The following is a 24,632-nucleotide window of genomic DNA, read 5'->3' as shown; positions in this document are numbered from 1 at the left end:
ATGAGATATGATGTATATTGTATTGAGCAAAACATTAAAATTTTGTAAACAAATGAAGCCACCAAGTGGTGATGAGGGAAGGTAAGGGGAAAAATTGGGAAGAGTTTCTTCCCTTCATTTATATGGAATAAAGATAGGAAAGACATTTTTCATGTTTCTGTGATTGCTGGATTTGATAGGTAGCAAAGCTTATTCCAAATATTAATGTGCTTGGGGAATGTATTCCAAGAACTCAGATTTTCAAAGCAATTTTTATTGGATCCAATTAAATTACTTAATTTGCTATTGAATTATTAAAGACATCAACTATTTTCATTTGAACCTAGTGGTGAGAAATGTTGAAAATAAAAATCTGTCAGTCCTGAATCCGCAATGATTATCTATGATGTCTAATTTTCTGGGTACACTATTTACTCTTTGTAAGCATGATCTGACACTAAATACTGCTTTTTGGTTTTAGTATTCTCCACTTTGTATCCATGCCAGTCTTCTCAGCCTCTGTAAAAAAAGGAATTCAGAAATTATAAAGCACTACAGTATACCACTATAGGTGGGATGGTCCCTCACTATTAAGCACCCAGTATACCACTGCCCCAATTACAATGAGGATAAGGTGGTGCCCCACTATAAGCACACCAGTACAACACTGCCCCTGTTATAATACAGGTAGGGTCATGCTTCACAATAAATTACATCAGCATAACACCACCACTCTTCTAACATGCATTTGGTTGTCCCTCACTATAAATTTTCTCAATATAATGCTACACCTCTTATAATATAGGTCATGTGGTCACTTACTATGAAAAACCCAGTACACCACTGCCCCTTACATAACAATGGTAGGATGATGCCTCATTATAAAGAACACCAGTATATAATACCTCTATTATAACATGGGTAAGGTGGTACCAAACTACAAAGCATCCTATTATACCACTGCCCCTATTATAACATAAGTGAACTGCTCCGGTGGCCTAGTGGTTAGAGTGTCCGCCTCGGATGCCGGAGGTCATGGGTTTGATCCCTGGCCAAGTCATACCAAAGTCTTACAAAAAATGGTACTAACAGGTGCCTCGCTTGGCACTCAGCATTAAGAGGTTAGTGTTAGGACTGGTTGGCCTGATGTCAGGATAATGTATCTGGGTGGGACATCATGCTATATGTCTGTGGATGATGCCCCAGTGCTAGACATCACTATAAACTGCCACACTGCAGACATCATAACGATATGACTGAAAAATTGTTAAAGTTACATTTTTTTTTAAAAAGTATACCACTGTTCCTCTTATAAAGGAGGTAGGTTGGTGCTTCACTATAAAGCACCCTAGTATAAAACTGCTCCTATCATAACATGGCAAAGTGATGCCTCACGATAAAGCACCCCAGTATACCACTGCTCCAACTATAATATGTGTAAAATGGTGAATCACTATAAAGTACTTCGGTATACCACAGCCTCTCTTATAGCATGGGCAGGTTCGTGCCTCACTATAAAGCACACCAGCATACCACTGCATATCTTATAACATGGGTTAGGAGATACCTCACTATAAAAAGCACCCCAGTATACTACTGTCCCCCTTGTTATGCAGAATGGTTGATTTCTTCCTATAAAGCATCTCAGGGTACCACTTTCACTTGTATAAAATGGATAGGGTAGTGTCTCACTATAAAATACCCCAGTATACCACTGCAACTCATATAACATGGATAAGCCCATGGAAATAAATTGTCTGAATGTTCTTATATCCTCATTACTGAAATTTCACTTTGTTTTGGTTCATATGATTGTTACAACATCACTCAGTATAATGATCCCTCGTTATAATGCAAGTAATTTGTACTATCCCCATTATAAAGAGAGATAATCTATTAAAGCAATTCTTATGTGAAGATTTACAATTTTTTGAGTGATTTTTAATGCTGCCATAAAATGATCACTCCTCCCTATGAACTATTAATGTAGTTACCTTTGGGAAGTTCCTTCTGGAAAGCAAGAGGCCCATGAGAGCCTGAGATGTTTTACATGTCTGACATCCTAATATTCAAATGCAACATTGGTTGGCATGACAATCTGGACACTGGGCATACTTGTCAACAAATTAGTTTCATGTGTCTAAATAGTACAGATGTAATGCAAGGACACCTGTCAAATTTTGATCTAATTACATAATATTGCTTTTTCTAAGATATTGTCTAATTTAATCAAAATATACGTTTGCTTTGTCTAAGATGTGGTCTAAAGATTTTGATATTTTGTTAATGATGGCTATATTTCACAGCATGTTGGGATATTGCTGATCAAGCAATTTTCATGGATTCATGAATAATGCAAACCAATAAATTAAAAGAACCAATCAACAACATCAATTCTATAGAAACAATGAGATCCTTTCCCCAATCCATGAATAAAAAAATGTCCTTATTTACAAAACCATGAAAAATGAAACTTATCCAAGTAAATAAATTCAAAGTAATTCAATAAAAACAAACTACCCTGATGCTAAGATGCTGTCAAATTAGGTGAGCTTTTTTGAGTCATTTTTTGTTGACAAAATTATTCTAAGGCATTTCTAATCTTGATGCCAGAATGCTTTCTCTCAAATCAGATCAAATTTTATTTAATGAGATTTCTGAGAAACCTTATCTTTCTATTTTTAAAAATGGCAGCACTGTTTGATGATGAAATGACATCATTTTTAAAACCTTAATGCTCTTGATACTAGAAAGCTCTTTGATCTAACTATGGTGTAAATTGCTTTGGGAATGCTCTTTGATCCAGCTATGGTGTAAATTGCTTGGAGAATGCTCTTTGATCCAGCTATGGTGTAAATTGCTTGGAGAATGCTCTTTGATCGAACTAGGGTGTAAATTGCTTGGAGAATGCTCTTTGATTGAACTAGGGTATAAATTGCTTGGAGAATGCTTTTGATCGAACTAGGATGTAAATTGCTTGGAGAATGCTCTTTGATTGAACTAGGGTATAAATTGCTTTGAGAATGCTCTTTGATCCAACTATGGTGTAAATTGCTTTGAGAATGCTCTTTGATCCAACTATAGTGTAAATTGCTTTGAGAATGCTCTTTAATCAAACTAGGGTGTAAATTGATTGTAGAATGCTCTTAGATCAAAAAAGGGTGTAAATTGCTTTGAGAATGCTCTCTGATTGAACTATGGTGTAAATTGCTTTGAGAATGCTCTTTGATCCAACTATGGTGTAAATTGCTTGGAGAATGCTCTTTGATCCAACTATGGTGTAAATTGCTTGGAGAATGCTCTTTGATCAAAAAAAGGGTGTAAATTGCTTTGGGAATGCCCTTTGATCTAACTACTGTGTTAATTACTTTGAGGGGGGCCCAGAGTGGCCGAAAGGTCTAAAGCACTCTCTGTTACAGATCACTTCCATCTCACCTCTGTCTGTGTGGATTCGAGTCTCGGATTCGGCTAATGTGGGTATGTGAGAAAGCTTGTCAGCAGCTTCTTGTGAGTCGGTGGTTATTTCCAGGGTTTATCCGGGTTCTTCCTCCACCATTAATACTGGCTGCCATGAATAGCCTATCGTGTGCTGAAAAATGGTGTTAAACCCTACAACAACAAAACAACAGATTACTTTGAGAAAACTCTCTAATCCAAATATTGTGTATATTGCTGTGAGAATACTCATTGATCAAACTATTGTGTACACTGCTTTGAGATTGCTCTTTGTATAAATTGTATTGAGAATGTTCTTTGATCCATCTATTGTGTAAATTGCTTTAAGAATACTCTTGGATACTGTTAGTATGTACATTATGTTGAGAATGTTCAATGATCCATCTATTGTGTGAATTACTTTGAGAATACTCTTTGATTCAAATATTCTGTAAATTCCTTTGAGAATGATCTTTGGTTCAAACTTTGTGTAGATTGCTTTAAGAAGAAGTTGTTTAATTTTCTTTCTTTCTAAGCAACAGTTTCAGTATTCAGTAAAAGATTTGTACAAAATAAAAAGATACTGATATAATGCATTCTTTGCATTTGGTCAAATTCTGCATTGTGGAGTTTAATAAAAAGCTGAAAATAACACTTTATAGGTACATAACTCATGATTCACAATGGATGCAGATCCATATTATCCACTTCCTGGTACTTGAGTGTATGGTGTGGCTCTGTATTCACAATGGATGTAGATCCATATTATCCACTTCCTGGTACTTGAGTGTATGGTGTGGCTCTGTATTCACAATGGATGTAGATCCATATTATCCACTTCCTGGTACTTGAGTGTATGGTGTGGCTCTGTATTCACAAAGGATGCAGATCCATATTATCCACTTACTGGTACTTGAGCTTATGGTGTGGCTCTGTATTCACAATGGATGCAGATCCGTATTATCCACTTACTGGCACTTGAGCTTATGGTGTGGCTCTGTATTCACAATGGATGCAGATCCATATTATCCACTTCCTGGTACTTGAGTGTATGGTGTGGCTCTGTATTCACAAAGGATGCAGATCCATATTATCCACTTACTGGTACTTGAGCTTATGGTGTGGCTCTGTATTCACAATGGATGCAGATCCATATTATCCATTTACTGGCACTTGAGCTTATGGTGTGGCTCTGTATTCACAATGGATGCAGATCCATATTATCCACTTCCTGGTACTTGAGCTTATAGTGTGGCTCTGTATTCACAATGGATGCAGATCCGTATTATCCACTTAACGGTACTTCCGCTTATGGTGTGGCTCTGTATTCACAATGGATGCAGATCCATATTATCCACTTCCTGGTACTTGAGCTTATGGTGTGGCTCTGTATTCACAATGGATGCAGATCCATAGTATCCACTTCCTGGTACTTCAGCTTATGGTGTGGCTATGTATTCACAATGGATGCAGATCCATATTATCCACTTCCTGGTACTTGGACTTATGGTGTGGCTATGTATTCACAATGGATGGAGATCCATATTTTCCACTTACTGGTACTTGAGGATATGGCATGGCTCTGTATTTACAATGGATGCAGATCCATATTATCCACTTACTGGTACTTGAGCTTATGGTGTGGCTCTGTATTCACAACGGATGCAGATCCGTATTATCCACTTACTGGCACTTGAGCTTATGGTGTGGCTCTGTATTCACAATGGATGCAGATCCGTATTATCCACTTACTGGCACTTGAGCTTATGGTGTGGCTCAGTATTCACAATGGATGCAGATCCGTATTATCCACTTACTGGCACTTGAGCTTATGGTGTGGCTCTGTATTCACAATGGATGCAGATCCGTATTATCCACTTACTGGTACTTCCGCTTATGGTGTGGCTCTGTATTCACAATGGATGCAGATCCATATTATCCACTTCCTGGTACTTCCGCTTATGGTGTGGCTCTGTATTCACAATGGATGCAGATCCATAGTATCCACTTCCTGGTACTTGAGCTTATGGTGTGGCTCTGTATTCACAATGGATGCAGATCCATAGTATCCACTTCCTGGTACTTGAGCTTATGGTGTGGCTCTGTATTCACAATGGATGCAGATCCATAGTATCCACTTCCTGGTACTTCAGCTTATGGTGTGGCTCTGTATTCACAATGGATGCAGATCCATATTATCCACTTCCTGGTACTTGAGCTTATGGTGTGGCTCTGTATTCACAATGGATCCAGATCCATAGTATCCACTTCCTGGTACTTGAGCTTATGGTGTGGCTCTGTATTCACAATGGATGCAGATGCATATTATCCACTTCCTGGTACTTGGACGTATGGTGTGGCTCTGTATTCACAATGGAACCAGATCCATATTATCCACTTCCTGGTACTTGAGCTTATCGTGTGGCTCTGTATTCACAATGGATGCAGATCCATATTTTCCACTTAATGGTACTTGAGCTTATGGCGTGGCTCTGTATTCACAATGGATGCAGATCCATATTATCCACTTCCTGGTACTTGGGCATATGGCATGGCTCTGTATTCACAATGGATGCAGATCCATATTATCCACTTACTGGTACTTGAGCTTATGGTGTGGCTCTGTATTCACAATGGATGCAGATCCATATTATCCACTTCCTGGTACTTGAGCTTATGGTATGGCTCTGTATTCACAATGGATGCAGATCCATATTATCCACTTCCTGGTACTTGAGCTTATGGTATGGCTCTGTATTCACAATGGATGCAGATCCATATTATCCACTTCCTGGTACTTGAGCTTATGGTGTGGCTCTGTATTCACAATGGATGCAGATCCATATTATCCACTTCCTGGTACTTGAGTGTATGGTGTGGCTCTGTATTCACAATGGATGTAGATCCATATTATCCACTTCCTGGTACTTGAGTGTATGGTGTGGCTCTGTATTCACAATGGATGTAGATCCATATTATCCACTTCCTGGTACTTGAGTGTATGGTGTGGCTCTGTATTCACAATGGATGCAGATCCATATTATCCACTTCCTGGTACTTGAGCTTATGGTGTGGCTCTGTATTCACAATGGATCCAGATCCATAGTATCCACTTCCTGGTACTTGAGCTTATGGTGTGGCTCTGTATTCACAATGGATGCAGATGCATATTATCCACTTCCTGGTACTTGGACGTATGGTGTGGCTCTGTATTCACAATGGAACCAGATCCATATTATCCACTTCCTGGTACTTGAGCTTATCGTGTGGCTCTGTATTCACAATGGATGCAGATCCATATTTTCCACTTAATGGTACTTGAGCTTATGGCGTGGCTCTGTATTCACAATGGATGCAGATCCATATTATCCACTTCCTGGTACTTGGGCATATGGCATGGCTCTGTATTCACAATGGATGCAGATCCATATTATCCACTTACTGGTACTTGAGCTTATGGTGTGGCTCTGTATTCACAATGGATGCAGATCCATATTATCCACTTCCTGGTACTTGAGCTTATGGTATGGCTCTGTATTCACAATGGATGCAGATCCATATTATCCACTTCCTGGTACTTGAGCTTATGGTATGGCTCTGTATTCACAATGGATGCAGATCCATATTATCCACTTCCTGGTACTTGAGCTTATGGTGTGGCTCTGTATTCACAATGGATGCAGATCCATATTATCCACTTCCTGGTACTTGAGTGTATGGTGTGGCTCTGTATTCACAATGGATGCAGATCCATATTATCCACTTCCTGGTACTTGAGTGTATGGTGTGGCTCTGTATTCACAATGGATGTAGATCCATATTATCCACTTCCTGGTACTTAAGTGTATGGTGTGCCTCTGTATTCACAAAGGATGCAGATCCATATTATCCACTTACTGGTACTTGAGCTTATGGTGTGGCTCTGTATTCACAATGGATGCAGATCCGTATTATCCACTTACTGGTACTTGAGCTTATGGTGTGGCTCTGTATTCACAATGGATGCAGATCCATATTATCCACTTCCTGGTACTTGAGTGTACGGTGTGGCTCTGTATTCACAAAGGATGCAGATCCATATTATCCACTTACTGGTACTTGAGCTTATGGTGTGGCTCTGTATTCACAATGGATGCAGATCCGTATTATCCATTTACTGGCACTTGAGCTTATGGTGTGGCTCTGTATTCACAATGGATGCAGATCCATAGTATCCACTTCCTGGTACTTGGACTTATGGTGTGGCTATGTATTCACAATGGATGGAGATCCATATTATCCACTTACTGGTACTTGAGGATATGGCATGGCTCTGTATTTACAATGGATGCAGATCCATATTATCCACTTCCTGGTACTTGAGCTTATGGTGTGGCTCTGTATTCACAATGGATGCAGATGCATATTATCCACTTCCTGGTACTTGGACGTATGGTGTGGCTCTGTATTCACAATGGAACCAGATCCATATTATCCACTTCCTGGTACTTGAGCTTATCGTGTGGCTCTGTATTCACAATGGATGCAGATCCATATTTTCCACTTAATGGTACTTGAGCTTATGGCGTGGCTCTGTATTCACAATGGATGCAGATCCATATTATCCACTTCCTGGTACCTGGGCATATGGCATGGCTCTGTATTCACAATGGATGCAGATCCATATTATCCACTTACTGGTACTTGAGCTTATGGTGTGGCTCTGTATTCACAATGGATGCAGATCCATATTATCCACTTCCTGGTACTTGAGCTTATGGTATGGCTCTGTATTCACAATGGATGCAGATCCATATTATCCACTTCCTGGTACTTGAGCTTATGGTATGGCTCTGTATTCACAATGGATGCAGATCCATATTATCCACTTCCTGGTACTTGAGCTTATGGTGTGGCTCTGTATTCACAATGGATGCAGATCCATATTATCCACTTCCTGGTACTTGAGTGTATGGTGTGGCTCTGTATTCACAATGGATGTAGATCCATATTATCCACTTCCTGGTACTTGAGTGTATGGTGTGGCTCTGTATTCACAATGGATGTAGATCCATATGATCCACTTCCTGGTACTTGAGTGTATGGTGTGGCTCTGTATTCACAAAGGATGCAGATCCATATTATCCACTTACTGGTACTTGAGCTTATGGTGTGGCTCTGTATTCACAATGGATGCAGATCCGTATTATCCACTTACTGGCACTTGAGCTTATGGTGTGGCTCTGTATTCACAATGGATGCAGATCCATATTATCCACTTCCTGGTACTTGAGTGTATGGTGTGGCTCTGTATTCACAAAGGATGCAGATCCATATTATCCACTTACTGGTACTTGAGCTTATGGTGTGGCTCTGTATTCACAATGGATGCAGATCCGTATTATCCATTTACTGGCACTTGAGCTTATGGTGTGGCTCTGTATTCACAAAGGATGCAGATCCATATTATCCACTTCCTGGTACTTGAGCTTATAGTGTGGCTCTGTATTCACAATGGATGCAGATCCGTATTATCCACTTAATGGTACTTCCGCTTATGGTGTGGCTCTGTATTCACAATGGATGCAGATCCATATTATCCACTTCCTGGTACTTGAGCTTATGGTGTGGCTCTGTATTCACAATGGATGCAGATCCATAGTATCCACTTCCTGGTACTTCAGCTTATGGTGTGGCTATGTATTCACAATGGATGCAGATCCATATTATCCACTTCCTGGTACTTGGACTTATGGTGTGGCTATGTATTCACAATGGATGGAGATCCATATTTTCCACTTACTGGTACTTGAGGATATGGCATGGCTCTGTATTTACAATGGATGCAGATCCATATTATCCACTTACTGGTACTTGAGCTTATGGTGTGGCTCTGTATTCACAACGGATGCAGATCCGTATTATCCACTTACTGGCACTTGAGCTTATGGTGTGGCTCTGTATTCACAATGGATGCAGATCTGTATTATCCACTTACTGGCACTTGAGCTTATGGTGTGGCTCTGTATTCACAATGGATGCAGATCCGTATTATCCACTTACTGGCACTTGAGCTTATGGTGTGGCTCTGTATTCACAATGGATGCAGATCCGTATTATCCACTTACTGGTACTTCCGCTTATGGTGTGGCTCTGTATTCACAATGGATGCAGATCCATATTATCCACTTCCTGGTACTTCCGCTTATGGTGTGGCTCTGTATTCACAATGGATGCAGATCCATAGTATCCACTTCCTGGTACTTGAGCTTATGGTGTGGCTCTGTATTCACAATGGATGCAGATCCATAGTATCCACTTCCTGGTACTTGAGTGTATGGTGTGGCTCTGTATTCACAATGGATGCAGATCCATAGTATCCACTTCCTGGTACTTCAGCTTATGGTGTGGCTCTGTATTCACAATGGATGCAGATCCATATTATCCACTTCCTGGTACTTGAGCTTATGGTGTGGCTCTGTATTCACAATGGATCCAGATCCATAGTATCCACTTCCTGGTACTTGAGCTTATGGTGTGGTTCTGTATTCACAATGGATGCAGATCCATATTTTCCACTTACTGGTACTTGAGGATATGGCATGGCTCTGTATTTACAATGGATGCAGATCCATATTATCCACTTCCTGGTACTTGAGCTTATGGTGTGGCTCTGTATTCACAATGGATGCAGATGCATATTATCCACTTCCTGGTACTTGGACGTATGGTGTGCCTCTGTATTCACAATGGAACCAGATCCATATTATCCACTTCCTGGTACTTGAGCTTATCGTGTGGCTCTGTATTCACAATGGATGCAGATCCATATTTTCCACTTAATGGTACTTGAGCTTATGGCGTGGCTCTGTATTCACAATGGATGCAGATCCATATTATCCACTTCCTGGTACTTGGGCATATGGCATGGCTCTGTATTCACAATGGATGCAGATCCATATTATCCACTTACTGGTACTTGAGCTTATGGTGTGGCTCTGTATTCACAATGGATGCAGATCCATATTATCCACTTCCTGGTACTTGAGCTTATGGTATGGCTCTGTATTCACAATGGATGCAGATCCATATTATCCACTTCCTGGTACTTGAGCTTATGGTATGGCTCTGTATTCACAATGGATGCAGATCCATATTATCCACTTCCTGGTACTTGAGCTTATGGTGTGGCTCTGTATTCACAATAGATGCAGATCCATATTATCCACTTCCTGGTTCTTGAATTTATGGTGTGACTCTGTATTCACAATGGATGCAAATCCATATTATCCACTTCCTGGTACTTGAGCATATGGTGTGGCTCTGTATTCACAATGGATGCAGATCCATTTATTCACTTCCTGGTACTTGAGCTTATGGTGTGGCTCTGTATTCACAATGGATGCAGATCCGTATTATCCACTTACTGGTACTTCCGCTTATGGTGTGGCTCTGTATTCACAATGGATGCAGATCCATATTATCCACTTCCTGGTACTTGAGCTTATGGTGTGGCTCTGTATTCACAATGGATGCAGATCCATAGTATCCACTTCCTGGTACTTGAGCTTATGGTGTGGCTCTGTATTCACAATGGATCCAGATCCATAGTATCCACTTCCTGGTACTTGAGCTTATGGTGTGGCTCTGTATTCACAATGGATGCAGATCCATATTTTCCACTTCCTGGTACTTGAGCTTATGGTGTGGCTCTGTATTCACAATGGATGCAGATGCATATTATCCACTTCCTGGTACTTGGACTTATGGTGTGGCTCTGTATTCACAATGGAACCAGATCCATATTATCCATTTCCTGGTACTTGAGCTTATCGTGTGGCTCTGTATTCACAATGGATGCAGATCCATATTTTCCACTTAATGGTACTTGAGCTTATGGCGTGGCTCTGTATTCACAATGGATGCAGATCCATATTATCCACTTCCTGGTACTTGAGCTTATGGTGTGGCTCTGTATTCACAATGGATGCAGATCCATATTTTCCACTTAATGGTACTTGAGCTTATGGCGTGGCTCTCTATTCACAATGGATGCAGATCCATATTATCCACTTCCTGGTACTTGGGCATATGGCATGGCTCTGTATTCACAATGGATGCAGATCCATATTATCCACTTACTGGTACTTGAGCTTATGGTGTGGCTCTGTATTCACAATGGATGCAGATCCATATTATTGACTTACTGAACCTTATAGTCAGGATCTGAACCATACTATCAGCTCACTTGAACTTATTTAACCGAAATCTCAGAGTTGTGATTTATACAGTTGAGCCATTTTAAATACATACGTGAAGTCTTCCCCAAAATGATAATAAATGCTTTACACACTATTTCTCATACTTTAAACAAATAACAATTTCCTGGTATGAGAAAAATACACATACATGTTTTTAAAATTTCAGGAACAATGCCACAATCATATTATATTGGAATTCATATGCGATCTCTTCCCCAAAATAATAACAAATGTTTTAAACACTATTTCACATACTTGGAACAAAAAATATTTTTTCATGTGTGAATGAATATATAAAATTTTGGGAGCCATGCCATGACCATGTTATATACGAATTCACATTATCTTGACGCGCATTATGGCGGGGTCGCACTGTATTGTGTAATTAAAATCAGACAAGTACAATAGATTCTAATGGATGAAAATGTTTGAGATGGAGTGTGTATTCAGGTTTATAAGTTTTGACAAGAACAGTGTAGTAATGAGGGTTCTTCCAACAAGAACTTGTTTAATGAAGGTCTTATAACAAGAACTGTGTTATAACAAAGAGTTATACAACAATTGTCATAATTAGGGTTTTTTAAACAACTGTTCATAATGAGAGCTGTGTTACAATAAGGGTCTTATAACAATGACTCTTATAATGTGGTCTCATAATAAGATCTGTATTATAATAAGGAGTCTTATAACAAGAAATATATTGAGTCTTATAACAAGAACAGTTATAATGAGGGGTCTTAAAACAAAAACTGTGCAATAATAGGGTGATTTATAACAAGAATTGTTATAACGATGAATCTTATTACAATAAATGTGTTATAATAAAGGGGATTATAGTGAAGGAGTGCTGTTAACTATATCGAGAAGATGAGTTATACTGGAGCAATTGATTTTCCTAACTGCACAGGTATCAAAGATTAAGTTTTCCAGAGACAACCTTGCACAACTAAAATTGTTTGAAATTTCTCTACATAAAATGTTTAAACACAAAGATTTCATTTATCATACAATGAAGTAAAGCTAGTATTCTTTTATGACCTACAATTCATTCCTAAAGGACATTATGAATTCTTGCCTAACATTAAAAAAATGCCTTATGACTCAACATCGTTAGGTCCTCATGATCACAATAAATGCAGATTTGTTATGAGGAAAAATATAAAAAATTTAACAGACCTGCTTTTCCTTTCTTTAGTAATTTCTGGAGGTGGTTTTGGACATTTTTGTCAGCAGCAGGAATCAGATCATTAACCAAACCCTGAAATGATAGACAATATAGGTCTTGTTTAAGGCATCAAACCCTTAAATGATAGTCAATATAGGTCTTGTTTTTGGCAACAAACCCTTAAATGATAGTCAATATAGGTCTTGTTCTAGGCAACAAACCCTTAAATGATAGTCAACATAGGTCTTGTTTTAGGCAACAAACCCTTAAATGAAAGTCAATACAGGTCTTGTTTTAGGCAACAAACCCTTAAATGAAAGTCAATGGCGCTTGTACTTTTTACCTCTGAAATGTCAAACACAGTGATATCAGTTTCTAAAAATTGCCATTCAGACAAGGCGAACCGGTGTAATGCCATTCAGTTTTCTCTTCCGTGTTATTGCTCGTATTATTGTTCTTGCTGAAAACCATGTATCAGGCATCAAATTTGTTAATCTGAATATGGATGTACATTCCAATATTTAGTTACATTAGGGGTTAAGCCTGAAGACTGTACAAAACAGATCATCAATTTTGATGAATCTTTCCAGAACAGTATAATAATACACACAATCCTTGCATTTCATCACCGATAGATACCCTGAATATTTTTAGATGAAAATTCCAAGGAAACTGTCAGCCCTCCCCCCATTAAAAATGTTGATGAAGTATTCTTATATGTGATTTATGTTTTAAATAGAGGGGTGGGGGTGTATGTAGGAAAGTGACTATTTCTTATATTTTGTTTAGTGCATTTTACACTCTGCTTAGTTGATGTGATATTATGCATGTAGAATCTAGAAATGTTGCATATATATATTCCATATATTTAAAAACAATGCATCAATGATTGTTTTGTTTTTTTGTTGTTGCTTTTTTGTATTATAATTTAGTGATTGTATTTACCTTTTCTGCTTCTGATGTGTTAATCAGTAAAAAGTTAAGAAAAGAGAAAATTTATGTGTTTATTTTAATGTCTGTTTTACAAACAAATCGTAATTTCGAATGACAGTTTAGAATATATAAGAATGAATTATGTTCATTAGAGGTATGGTGTTCAAAAGAGCAGCACTGGTTGATTATATTTATACAACGTGTATAATACATTTCCATAATTAAAAGATATATCCAATTAAATTTTATGCATGTATTGATGGAAACAGCAATGAAAACTTCTGTCCCTAATGACGACAATGATCCTTAAAATGAAACACATTTTACACACAAAAACTAACTGAAAAGGTAACAATGTAGATACAAATGAATATTATTGGTTTCAACACATTCATTTGGGACACACACACACACACACACACATATATATATATATATATATATATATATATATATATATATTCCTTTAATGTGCACATACAAGAGTTATGCAGAACGTAGATTTGAAAACAATACAAAAGGATGACAAAGAAATAACATGTACAAATTATTATTGTACACACTCATATATTATAGTTGAATATATCAAAAGATTACATAGTGAGGGAAATGCACATAAAAACAACTTTATTTTTGCCTATATGTCCTGAATTTCTACATGTTACTATGCGTCTCTTGGTGCTTTGTCCGAAAACAATATGGCGGAAGCTGGGCACAGTGATGTTATGGTCTATTTTTAGCACAAAGTAGATTTAAGTACAAGCGCCATATAGATCTTGTTCTAGGCAACAAACCCTTAAATGGAAGTCAATATAGGTCTTGTTTTAGGCAACAAACCCTTAAATGTAAGTCAATATAGGTGTTGTTTTAGGCATGGCAAATCATTAAATGATAGTCAATACATACTAATTATGTAGTTTTCATGAAACAATTCAAGCTATATGCAATAGTTAACCATAAATACTTCATTATCACCATGGCAATACATTATCACCATGGCAAACTACTTTTTAATATGACATGCCTCACAGCACCTATTCATTCAGAGTATATTTCTGCCTGAACTACCCCATATGTCACATAAACCTGAGTTTATCATCTTTATGGAATTTGTACACTAGAAGCCTGACTGGTTCTGACAACTATTCCCTCTGCATGCATTGAAATCCCATCAGCAAGGGTACAGGAACCAGACTGGTGGTTCAGTGACATTATACTATAATGTCACTGGCATATTATGACATCTGCACAAGTGCTACTTTATAATACCAACAGCCATGTCTTCCATCACAGACAGCAAAGAGTGACAGGAGTTTTTCCTCATACCTCTTATACAAAAATATCCATTTCAGTACCAAAGACACATAGGAGCTACATCCACAGCAAGTACAATTCAATTAATTGTCATGATCTTATCATAGAGCATGGTTTCTCCAGACAGTAATTCACCACCAAATATACAGCACTGTGGCAGTAATGCTATCCTGCCAAGGGGAGGTAACCCAATGTGAAGAAGAAATTAATCCCTTGTCTAGATCATAACTGCTGAATAATAACTTGAACTCTGCTATATGTATTACATGTCCTCATGCTAGGAACATATAAAGTATGGTCAAAAAGTATTTTAAAATGTCTCTAATTACAATTTTTATATGCTGGACCTCTGACTCTTTCCATGAACCCTATAGGAAAAATACAAATGTCAAACAACATCAGCAGTCATGGCTACCACATGGTCTACTTATGTACTAAGTCTAGTGAATTTGTAACCTACAGTTTTAAGAGGAGTTATGGACAGATGGGCAAATGGAGGGTATTTTGCTGCCAGGGATAAAAACAAGCATCAGGCAGGTACAGATCATTTGTAAAAACATTAAGTTCTGCTTATTCCTTAATCTTCCTACAAGTTATTTTTCTTAAAAAGAAGTGCGCTGATGTAGAGACTTCATAAAACCAATTCAGAAACAGCATTCATAACAATTTATGAATACGAAATACGATTAGTCTAATCATTTTCACTACAATCTGATTCAGATAAATATTAAAGATAAATTAACATCAATTACTTCAACTACTAATGTAATACACTGAAACAATGATCAAAATGCAGGAGGTATCTACAGTTTGAATTGCACATAATAAGTGTCAACACACATACCTCAGAGGAGAAAGAGATGATCATGTGATCATTCTTGTAATTTTTCATGTAGTCAATAAACACCTTCTCCCATGCTTCTGCCATGGCATTATCTTTTTTATTCAAGTGGTTGTTGACAACAAAGGTCAAGACAAAGACTGTGGAGTTTTGGTAGTTGTCACCTATAAACAGAGACATAAAAAACATTATTAAAAATAACAAATACATAATACAGTCACAAAATACAGAACCTGTGGTCTCAATAACAAATACATAATACAGTCACAAAATACAGAACATATCATCTCAATAGCAAATACATAATACAGTCACAAAATACATGGTCTCAATAACAACTACATAATACATTCACCTATAATATGCTGAGTATTAAACAATCATTAAGTTTTTTGCTGTTGTTGTTTTGGGCTAAATGCCATTTTTCAGCACATGTTAGACTATACATGGCAGCCAGTATATTTTGTAAAGGAGGAACCTTGGAAAACCCCTGGGAAGAATCATTTATCCACAGGAAGTTGGCCAACTTTTTCATATACCCACAGTGGCCGAACCCCAAACCCAAGCAGGCTGAGGTGAGATGTCAGAGATCTGTAAAAGCAAACACCTTAGACCACTCATCCACCCAGGGCCCCTAAACCATTTCGGATTTTTTTAAACAAGTGCAAATGAAACTATCTTTGATTTTCTTGAAGATGTACAAACTACTTTATCATGGAATATGAGCCTGAACTGGAAATCATGGATAAAAGATCACCGAATCTGTTCACATAATGCCAAGATAGCAACTTAGCAATGTAGTACAATATAATGGAGTGCAATGGCATTATGGGTCTTAAAGTCTGCCTAGTTTTTCACAGTGATTGTTTAAATACCCTGTGCAAATTAAAGATGTGCCAAAATGTGAGTGACTAAATAATATTTTGATAAATATATCTGGGGTTAGTGACAAGGCAAATATTTATCCTCTGCATATTTCTACCTCTTCTCCTTTCCTTGCTCAGGCCACAAATAGATGAAATGTGGGACAATTCCCACAGCTGTGTCAATGAGCGTGTAAGCATGGAACCAGGGTGGCACTATGAATCTGTTGCAATCCCCAAAATTTTGTATATAAAAAGGCAGCTCTATTGGCAAAACTACAATGTAGTTATGTTGACCTCCCTCTCCCCCCAAAATGTTTTTCTTGCAAAAGCAGTCTTAGACTGGGTGCTAACCCTGCTAAAATATTTTAAATCCTTTAGCAGCTATGGAACATATAAAAATTGCTAAAGTACTGCACATGATCATTAGTGTGAAGAGCTTCAGGGATGGGTTCACCTAAAACCTTTTCATCTTCCTCACATGTAACTGCTGGGGCCAAGTTTATACCATACCATCTAACAGCTTCAAGGTCCCAGATTGGACACCAGCATAAATGTCAAGTGGCCTAACCTGTTAGACACCAGAACTTCCATTGCTACTATTGCAGTCTTCAGGTTCTACTTAAATATAGTTACTATACTACCTTGATAACTCTCTTGGTAAAATCTGTATATATTGTTTTGTTAAAATTAGAACGTTGTCAGGTAAATCTTGGAACATTAAAACAGAATGGAAACAATCTTAAAATATGTGAACAGGGAAGGTAACTATTGTTACATATAAAATGCAAGCAGGGGAGGTAACTTTTCTGTGATAATTTTTGGCAAAACAAAAACAGGCAACATAATCTGCCATCAGTGTTTGTGCAAACAAGAATATAGGTAACACTAAGTTGTAGTGTAGTAACGGTGGGTTACTGGCCAAATCTCTGTCATTATTATAAGACATACAGAAAACATTTTCCTATAACATGGTTATGCAGACTAAATTCTTTTCCAAACTGTGGCCATGGCAACACCTGCATCTCAGATTATACAGAAAAAGCATGATGTGCTCTTGTAACAATGTTATGGTATAGCCATGGCCACCTTTTACTATGCTACTGACACTGAGCCCAAATTCAATGTGGCAAGCATGCATGTCACAAAATGAATTGACTTGGCTTCATAATGATTCAGCAAAAGTATAAAGAAATTCCATTAAAACGTTTAGGAAATATAACAAATGAATTTTCTTTAACCAACTGTTGACAATGCTGCTTTACTGGAAGCATGTCTGCTTCTGTTGAGTCAAACTGCAAACAACATAGATCTTTATACGCCTTTGCATATTGCACAAGCATATCAGGGTCTATGTTTTTTTTATTTTACTGATTATTCCTTTAAAAAAATTGCAGAGGATCATATATACCAGTGTATATGGTATTAACCTAAGTAACAAAAAACAAAAACAACAAATTTAGTAAAATCAACACTAAGTTATTTCCCTAGTAACAAAGTGAAACTTTAAAAGGATCTTACAATATTGTGATTTAAACCCCAAACAGTCCTAAAAGTATAGTATTCCAAATGAATTCCAGTACTGAATGTGCTGATGTCCCAAAAGTCTTGAATAGTTTCATGCACCAGTCTTGAAGTATCGCAGTGATATAATGCAGAATGTCTTTGAATCAATGAGCACTTTGTAATTCCAATGAATAATTTTTAAATGATTCCTCTCAAATAATATCTGAGTACAACTATCAATGATTTTAAATCTGAACTTAAAGCAGAAATGAAATTTTTTTAAAATCTCAAACTTATATACATTCCCACTTGATATATGTTTCCATAACTGTAACCAAATTCATTTCTGGAATCTTCTATGGTCAAAAACAAAACTGGGTCTTGAACTCACACCCAAGCAAACAACCTATTTATAGCATATAAACAATACAAAGAGCCAGTATGCACCAAGACTATCATCAGTCAAGGACAAAGGTCATGCACACAAGACAAATACAATATTAACAACACTGGTGCATAGTGCAATGGCAGATCTAGGTATAAGCAGTTTGCAATTGGATTCAACTTATGACTGAGTATATAGGGTATGTCTTGTTACCCACTAATATGGGCTCCACCATAAAAAGTATCCATAGTAAATATTGGAAGTGACTACATCTGCTGGGCGACAGTTATCTTTATTGACCCTTAAGAGTATGACTGTTATCCTGGACTAGTGTCCTATGCTGTCATATTATACACTATTCACTCAACACTGTGATGTAACAGCACACTCTCAGGTCAAGAAAACTCGCTACTGCCATCAGCTGTAGTCACTATATGTAGATTAATACATACAATTTTCAGCTGAATGAGATCCTCCCATAAACAGTTTTCATAAATAAACCTGATATGTTGTGCTTACTATCAAAGCCTCCAAGAATTAACCTGGGGAAGACAGGTGCTCCATACTTAGACAGACAGGACATATTGAGTGGAGTAAAATCGGAGATGAATGTAGGAGCTCTGCAATAGAAGAAGAAAATTTGTTATACATTGCTAATAATGAACCTGGCGAAAGTTTCATGCTGATGTATTAACCTGGATAAGTAGGCAACTGACTTGCATTACCACTCACTGTGACCTTGAGCTTGATACTGAATCATGACTGAATATGAGACCTGTCAAAGACAATGAATGAATAGGAGACACTGCCCAGGAGTATGACTTAATAGGAGACACAGTCAATGAGCATGACTAATTAGGAGACACTGTCAAGAAGTATGACTGAAGAAGAGACACTGTCAAGAAGTCTGACTGAATAGGAGACACTGTCAAGGAGGATGACTGAAATTGAGTCTTCTTCAAGTAATATGATTGAATAACTGACACTGTCAAGAAGTAGGACTGAATAGGAGACCCTGTCAAGGAATATGCCTGAATAGGAGACTCTGTCAAGTTATGATATATAACAGGCAAAACGTTTATTAAAATATCTTCAATGGTTCAAAAGTTGTACCAATACAGGAACAGAGGACATGGCTATGGATTGCAACAATGTCTAATTATGGAATATAATAGTAAGGAATCATTGTATACTGTACCCCATTATCAGTCAAAATCCACCATAACACAGTCCTCTTGTATAGTTCCCTTACATGGCATTGTAGTAAGGAATCACCATATCCTGTACCACCCAGATAAGACAACATCACTAGTAAAACAGTCCCCTTGCAATGTTCCCTTAACCAACATTATAGTATGAAATCAGTGTTTATTCCAGGCATGTGCATTTCCTCCAGGGTGCAGGTCAGATAAATGATTTTTAAAGCCTCACCCTATGATGTATATAAGAGAGTAAACCAGATCATGGGCCGTTGATTACACATTCCAAGTTTAATCAAAATTAGATTACAAATATAATCTTCTGAGTGACAACAAGCTCAGCCAATCAGATGCAAGATCACCTCATTAATATGCATAGATATAGCTCATACTTGAACTTGTCCAAGATATTAGTGATATAAACTGATATAAAAACATGACTAAAACTGGATCAAAAACATGGCCTCCAGAGTGGTAACAAGCAAACATTGATGGATGGGTAATGGACCCATAACCAGCAAGCCTAGGCCTTATGGCCTTAAATAAAACCTAACTTTTGCCTTTGTTAAAGCATGCTGGACAGTTAAACCCACCCAAAAGGTTCATCTGTCCCAGGTAATCATTTGTCTTAATTGGCAGTTTCTCCATGGTCTCTTTAATAAAAATACTGAAAGAATTAACCTCATTTAGGCAATCAGTCATCAGAGGCTACTTATAAAAGGTGGGTTTTTAAGACAGGTGTGAGCACATGTTAGTAGATCTGATGCAACACTATATGCATCTGTTAGCAACTATTGTTATTTTCACAGCATTGTCTTTTTATCATTTGATCTATCTGAAAAGTTAATTAGTGTCAACTGTTTACAATATTAAAAACAAAATACAAGTACAGAGGTAGATCTGCAAAATTTAAGAGTCATGAAGAAGTATAATAACAGGAAACAGAAAAAAAAGAGAAAATTTTGAATTAACCATGAATGTGTAATCAATGGCCCATGATCTGGTTTACTCTCTTAATATACATCATAGGGTAAGGCCTGGAATAAACAATGATACCATACTACAATGCCATTTAAGGGAACCATACAAGGGGACTGTTTTGCTAGAGAGGTTGCCTTTTCCGGGGGTACAGTATATAGAGATTCCTTACTACAATGCCATTTATGGGAACCATACATAAGGACTGTGTTATAGTGAGGTTGCTTTATCTGGGTGGTACAGTATAAGAGATTCCTTAGTACAATGCCATTTAAGGGAACCATACAAGAGGACTGTGTTATAGGGGATTTTGCCTGATAATGTTGTACAATATACAATGATTCCTTACTATTACGTTGTTCTAGCACAGGGGTATGCAACCTATTTTACATAGTATGCCACTTCTTTACTTTTTTCCGTGTTAATTACAAAATGGATGCCACCAGTAAGAGAGTAACACTGTTAAAATCATGATTTTTGTGGCATGTATGCCATATGTTGCCAACCCCTGTTCTAGTGAATCATACATGTGGACTGTGTAATAGTGGAGGTTGCCTTATACTGGCATAGAGTGTATAATGATTCTTACTATACAACTTTTCAATGGGAACCATATATGTGGACTGTGTTATATGGGAATTTACTTTATACTGAGGTATTTTTACAGTGATTCTTCAGTATAACGCTACTCAAGGGAACCATGCAAATATGCCATATTACAAGAGAGGTTGCATTGTACTGGCATACAGAATACATATCCCACTGATAAAGGGACCATATTGTACTGACAGAAAGGAACCATATCCCATCCCACTAATAAATAGGACCATACTGTACTGATAAAAGGTATTATATCCCACTAATAAATGGGACCATATTGTACTGATTAAAGGGACTATATCCCACTAATAAATAGGACAATATTGTGCTGATAAAAAGTACCATATCTAACTGATAAAAGCAGACCTGCCAATATTGAAACAATCAAAATCCCATATAACCATTAAAACCAGTATGCCAGGTACAAAATCAGGAGGTATAAATTAAGGTGTATATATCATGATATATGCTTCTAATTGTGTTGTTATATGGTGCTATTTTATTTGATCAATCATAATCCTGTTAAATAAGCTATGAATTAGAATGATAATGAATGGCAAGAGACATAGATATAAAGAAATGAAGACGATGAGAGATAGGAGAACATTTTTGAGAAGAACAAAATTTCCTGAAGCTGAAAATATTTATTGACACGATTGTACAAAAGAAACCATATCCCACTGATAAAAGGAACCATATCCCACTGATAAAAGGAACCATATCCCACTGATGAAAGGGATCATATCCCACTGATAAAAGGAACCATATCCCACTGATAAAAGGAACCATATCCAACTGATGAAAGGAACCATATCCCACAGATAAAAGGAACCATATCCCACTGATAAAAGGAACCATATCCCACTGATAAAAGGAACCATATCCAACTGATAAAAGGAACCATATCCAACTGATAAAAGGAACCATATCCCACTGATAAAAGGAACCATATCCCACTGATAAAAGGAACCATATCCAACTGATGAAAGGAACCATATCCCACTGATAAAAGGGACCATTTCCTACTCATAAAAGAACCATATCCAACTGATAAAAGGAACCATAAACTACTGATAAAAGGGACCATATTCTACTGATGAAAGGGATCATATCCTACTCATAAAAGAAACTATATCCTTCTGATAAAAGGGTCCTAATCCTGCTTATAAAAGGAAGCATATCCCAGTCATAAAAGGAACCATATCCCACTGATAAAAGGGATTATATCCTACTTACAAAAGGAACCATATTCCACTGACAAAAGGAACCATATCCTACTTACAAAAGAAAACATTTCCTACTGATAAAAGGGACAACATCCTACAGCTAAATGGGATCATATCCTTCTTACAAAAGAAAGCATATCCTAGTGATAAAAAGGGACCATATCCTATTTACAAAAGGAAGTATATCCTACTGATAAAAGGGACCATATCCTACTTACAAAAGGAAGCATATCCTAGTGATAAAAAGGGACCATATCCTACTTACAAAAGGAAGCATATCCTACTGATAAAAGGGACTATATCCTACTTACAAAAGGAAGCATATCCTAGTGATAAAAAGGGACCATATCCTACTTACAAAAGGAAGCATATCCTACTGATAAAAGGACCATATCCTACTTACAAAAGGAAGCATATCCTACTGAAAAAGGCACCATATCATACTTACAAAAGGAACCATATCTCACTGATAAAAGGGACTATATGCTATTGATAAACAGGATCATATCCTACCATAATTTATTAAAGGGAGGGTTGGGGTCTACTATGGCTTCTTATAGGAAGGAATCATTGTAGATGGGTTAATATGGTGGTACTTACTGGACACAATGTAGGAAATGATCCAGGTAATCAGCAAGAACAAAAAATCCTGCATCGTCATAGGCAACCTTATCAAGATTCTGTGGGTCATTCTGGTAAAACTGCAATGGACTTTCAATGGCACAGTCCTTATAATCAGGAGCAAGGGGTTTAAAGCAGATGTCAGACAAAGAAACATTTCTGCCATTCCACATTGCTGCAAGATTGGTGATGTCTGTCTGCAGCTCCAAAACCTGTTATAAAAAATAAGTCATATGTAACAAGTGCATACCTTGTACCAAACAAATCTCATTGGTACTGGTTACAAAACTTGCTACTCAACATACAGTATTATATTCCCTTTTGTAATGATTATATGTATTCCTTTTCACTCAATTTGGGTATGATATTCTTATGTTTGTAAAAAAAATCTTCTATTTTACAACAAAACCTTGGTCTCTTCCTGCACTATTATTTCTTTAATCATTTTTGGAAATTTTAATCAAAAGAGCATGTTTGTACATGTCAGATCTTGATGCAGTGAGAGACAACTAAATCTCACTTGTATTGCTTATAGAATCTCTGTAGCTTCTTCTTTTTTCTTGTAGATGAAAAGCCACAGCATCTCAATAACATGCAAACCAGATTGACAATAGGTGTTCTATGATTGCCATGGTAGTGAATAGTCCACTATGTGCTTATGTGCTATCCACCACCAATCAATAAATCAATCAATCCATTTAAACATATGGGCAAAGTCTAATATGTAATGATCAGGGTCAATGAAACAGAATATTTGGGGGAATTCCCTCTTCTATTTAACAAAAAAGATGGGAATTTTGTGACTATTAAATGTGAAAATAATATAGGGACTTTTTTTTGCTTGCAATGCGTGAATAACAGCTGCATCTCACTGAGTGGATAAAAGCATATTATTTTCACTGTGTATGCAGTTTTTTTTATTAATAAGGTAGTTCTTGTTGAAACTATAGCAATCAAGATAGACAGTCAAACCTTTCCTAAAGGTCATCTTTATTCAGCAGTCACCTGTTCACAATGGCCAATCTATTTCCCCTCTTCCAAAATTTTTATATAAATGTCCTGTATGCATGGTCAACTGCATTCAGTAGTCAGTGGCCAGGAGTTTCCTACCCATGAAATGATTTCTCCCTACTTTAAGCAATCACTGACTCATATCTATAGTTACTCAGTCTATGCTAGCTAAAATTGTGTGCAATAAGGAATGCCTTCTCAAGATTAATGACTATCATGGAAATTAGTGTCCAAACATTTCTTATCTTGCTTGCACTTCTACTCTAGTCACGTTGACGGTGTAACTCAAATGTATCACTATGTCTCCTTTTTTTCTCGCTATGGTGGATGGGCTAA

The 24,632-nt window shown here is 37.2% G+C and overlaps 1 protein-coding gene across 1 annotated transcript; it reads right to left on the bottom strand.

Annotated features, from left to right (window-relative positions):
• Positions 1–237: 237 nt before the first annotated feature.
• On the bottom strand, positions 238–23,493 carry LOC149783156 (NPC intracellular cholesterol transporter 1-like). Its single transcript, XM_089931394.1, has 5 exons — positions 23,265–23,493; positions 19,181–19,281; positions 15,911–16,071; positions 12,831–12,912; positions 238–498 (listed from the first exon to the last, which is right to left on the bottom strand). The coding sequence occupies exons 1-5, from the start codon at positions 23,456–23,458 to the stop codon at positions 437–439; spliced, it is 600 nt and encodes a 199-aa protein (XP_089787520.1). The 5' UTR covers positions 23,459–23,493; the 3' UTR covers positions 238–436.
• Positions 23,494–24,632: the final 1,139 nt, after the last annotated feature.

Source organism: Sinohyriopsis cumingii, chromosome 14 (assembly GCF_028554795.1).
Source record: "Sinohyriopsis cumingii isolate HCF-2022 chromosome 14, ASM2855479v2, whole genome shotgun sequence".
In the NCBI taxonomy this organism is placed as follows: domain Eukaryota; kingdom Metazoa; phylum Mollusca; class Bivalvia; order Unionida; family Unionidae; genus Sinohyriopsis; species Sinohyriopsis cumingii.
This window is presented reverse-complemented; position numbering and strand designations above follow the sequence as displayed.

What these genes read in the sequence shown, in the direction of transcription:
- LOC149783156 (XM_089931394.1), bottom strand. Translation starts at nt 23,458, where the DNA reads ATGTGGAATGGCAGAAATGTTTCTTTGTCTGACATCTGCTTTAAACCC. An exon ending in AATTCTTGGAGGCTTTGATA is followed by an intron (nt 16,072 to 19,180) that starts GTAAGCACAACA and finishes CTCTGTTTATAG; the next exon opens with GTGACAACTACCAAAACTCC. An exon ending in TCATCTCTTTCTCCTCTGAG is followed by an intron (nt 12,913 to 15,910) that starts GTATGTGTGTTG and finishes CTATCATTTCAG; the next exon opens with GGTTTGGTTAATGATCTGAT.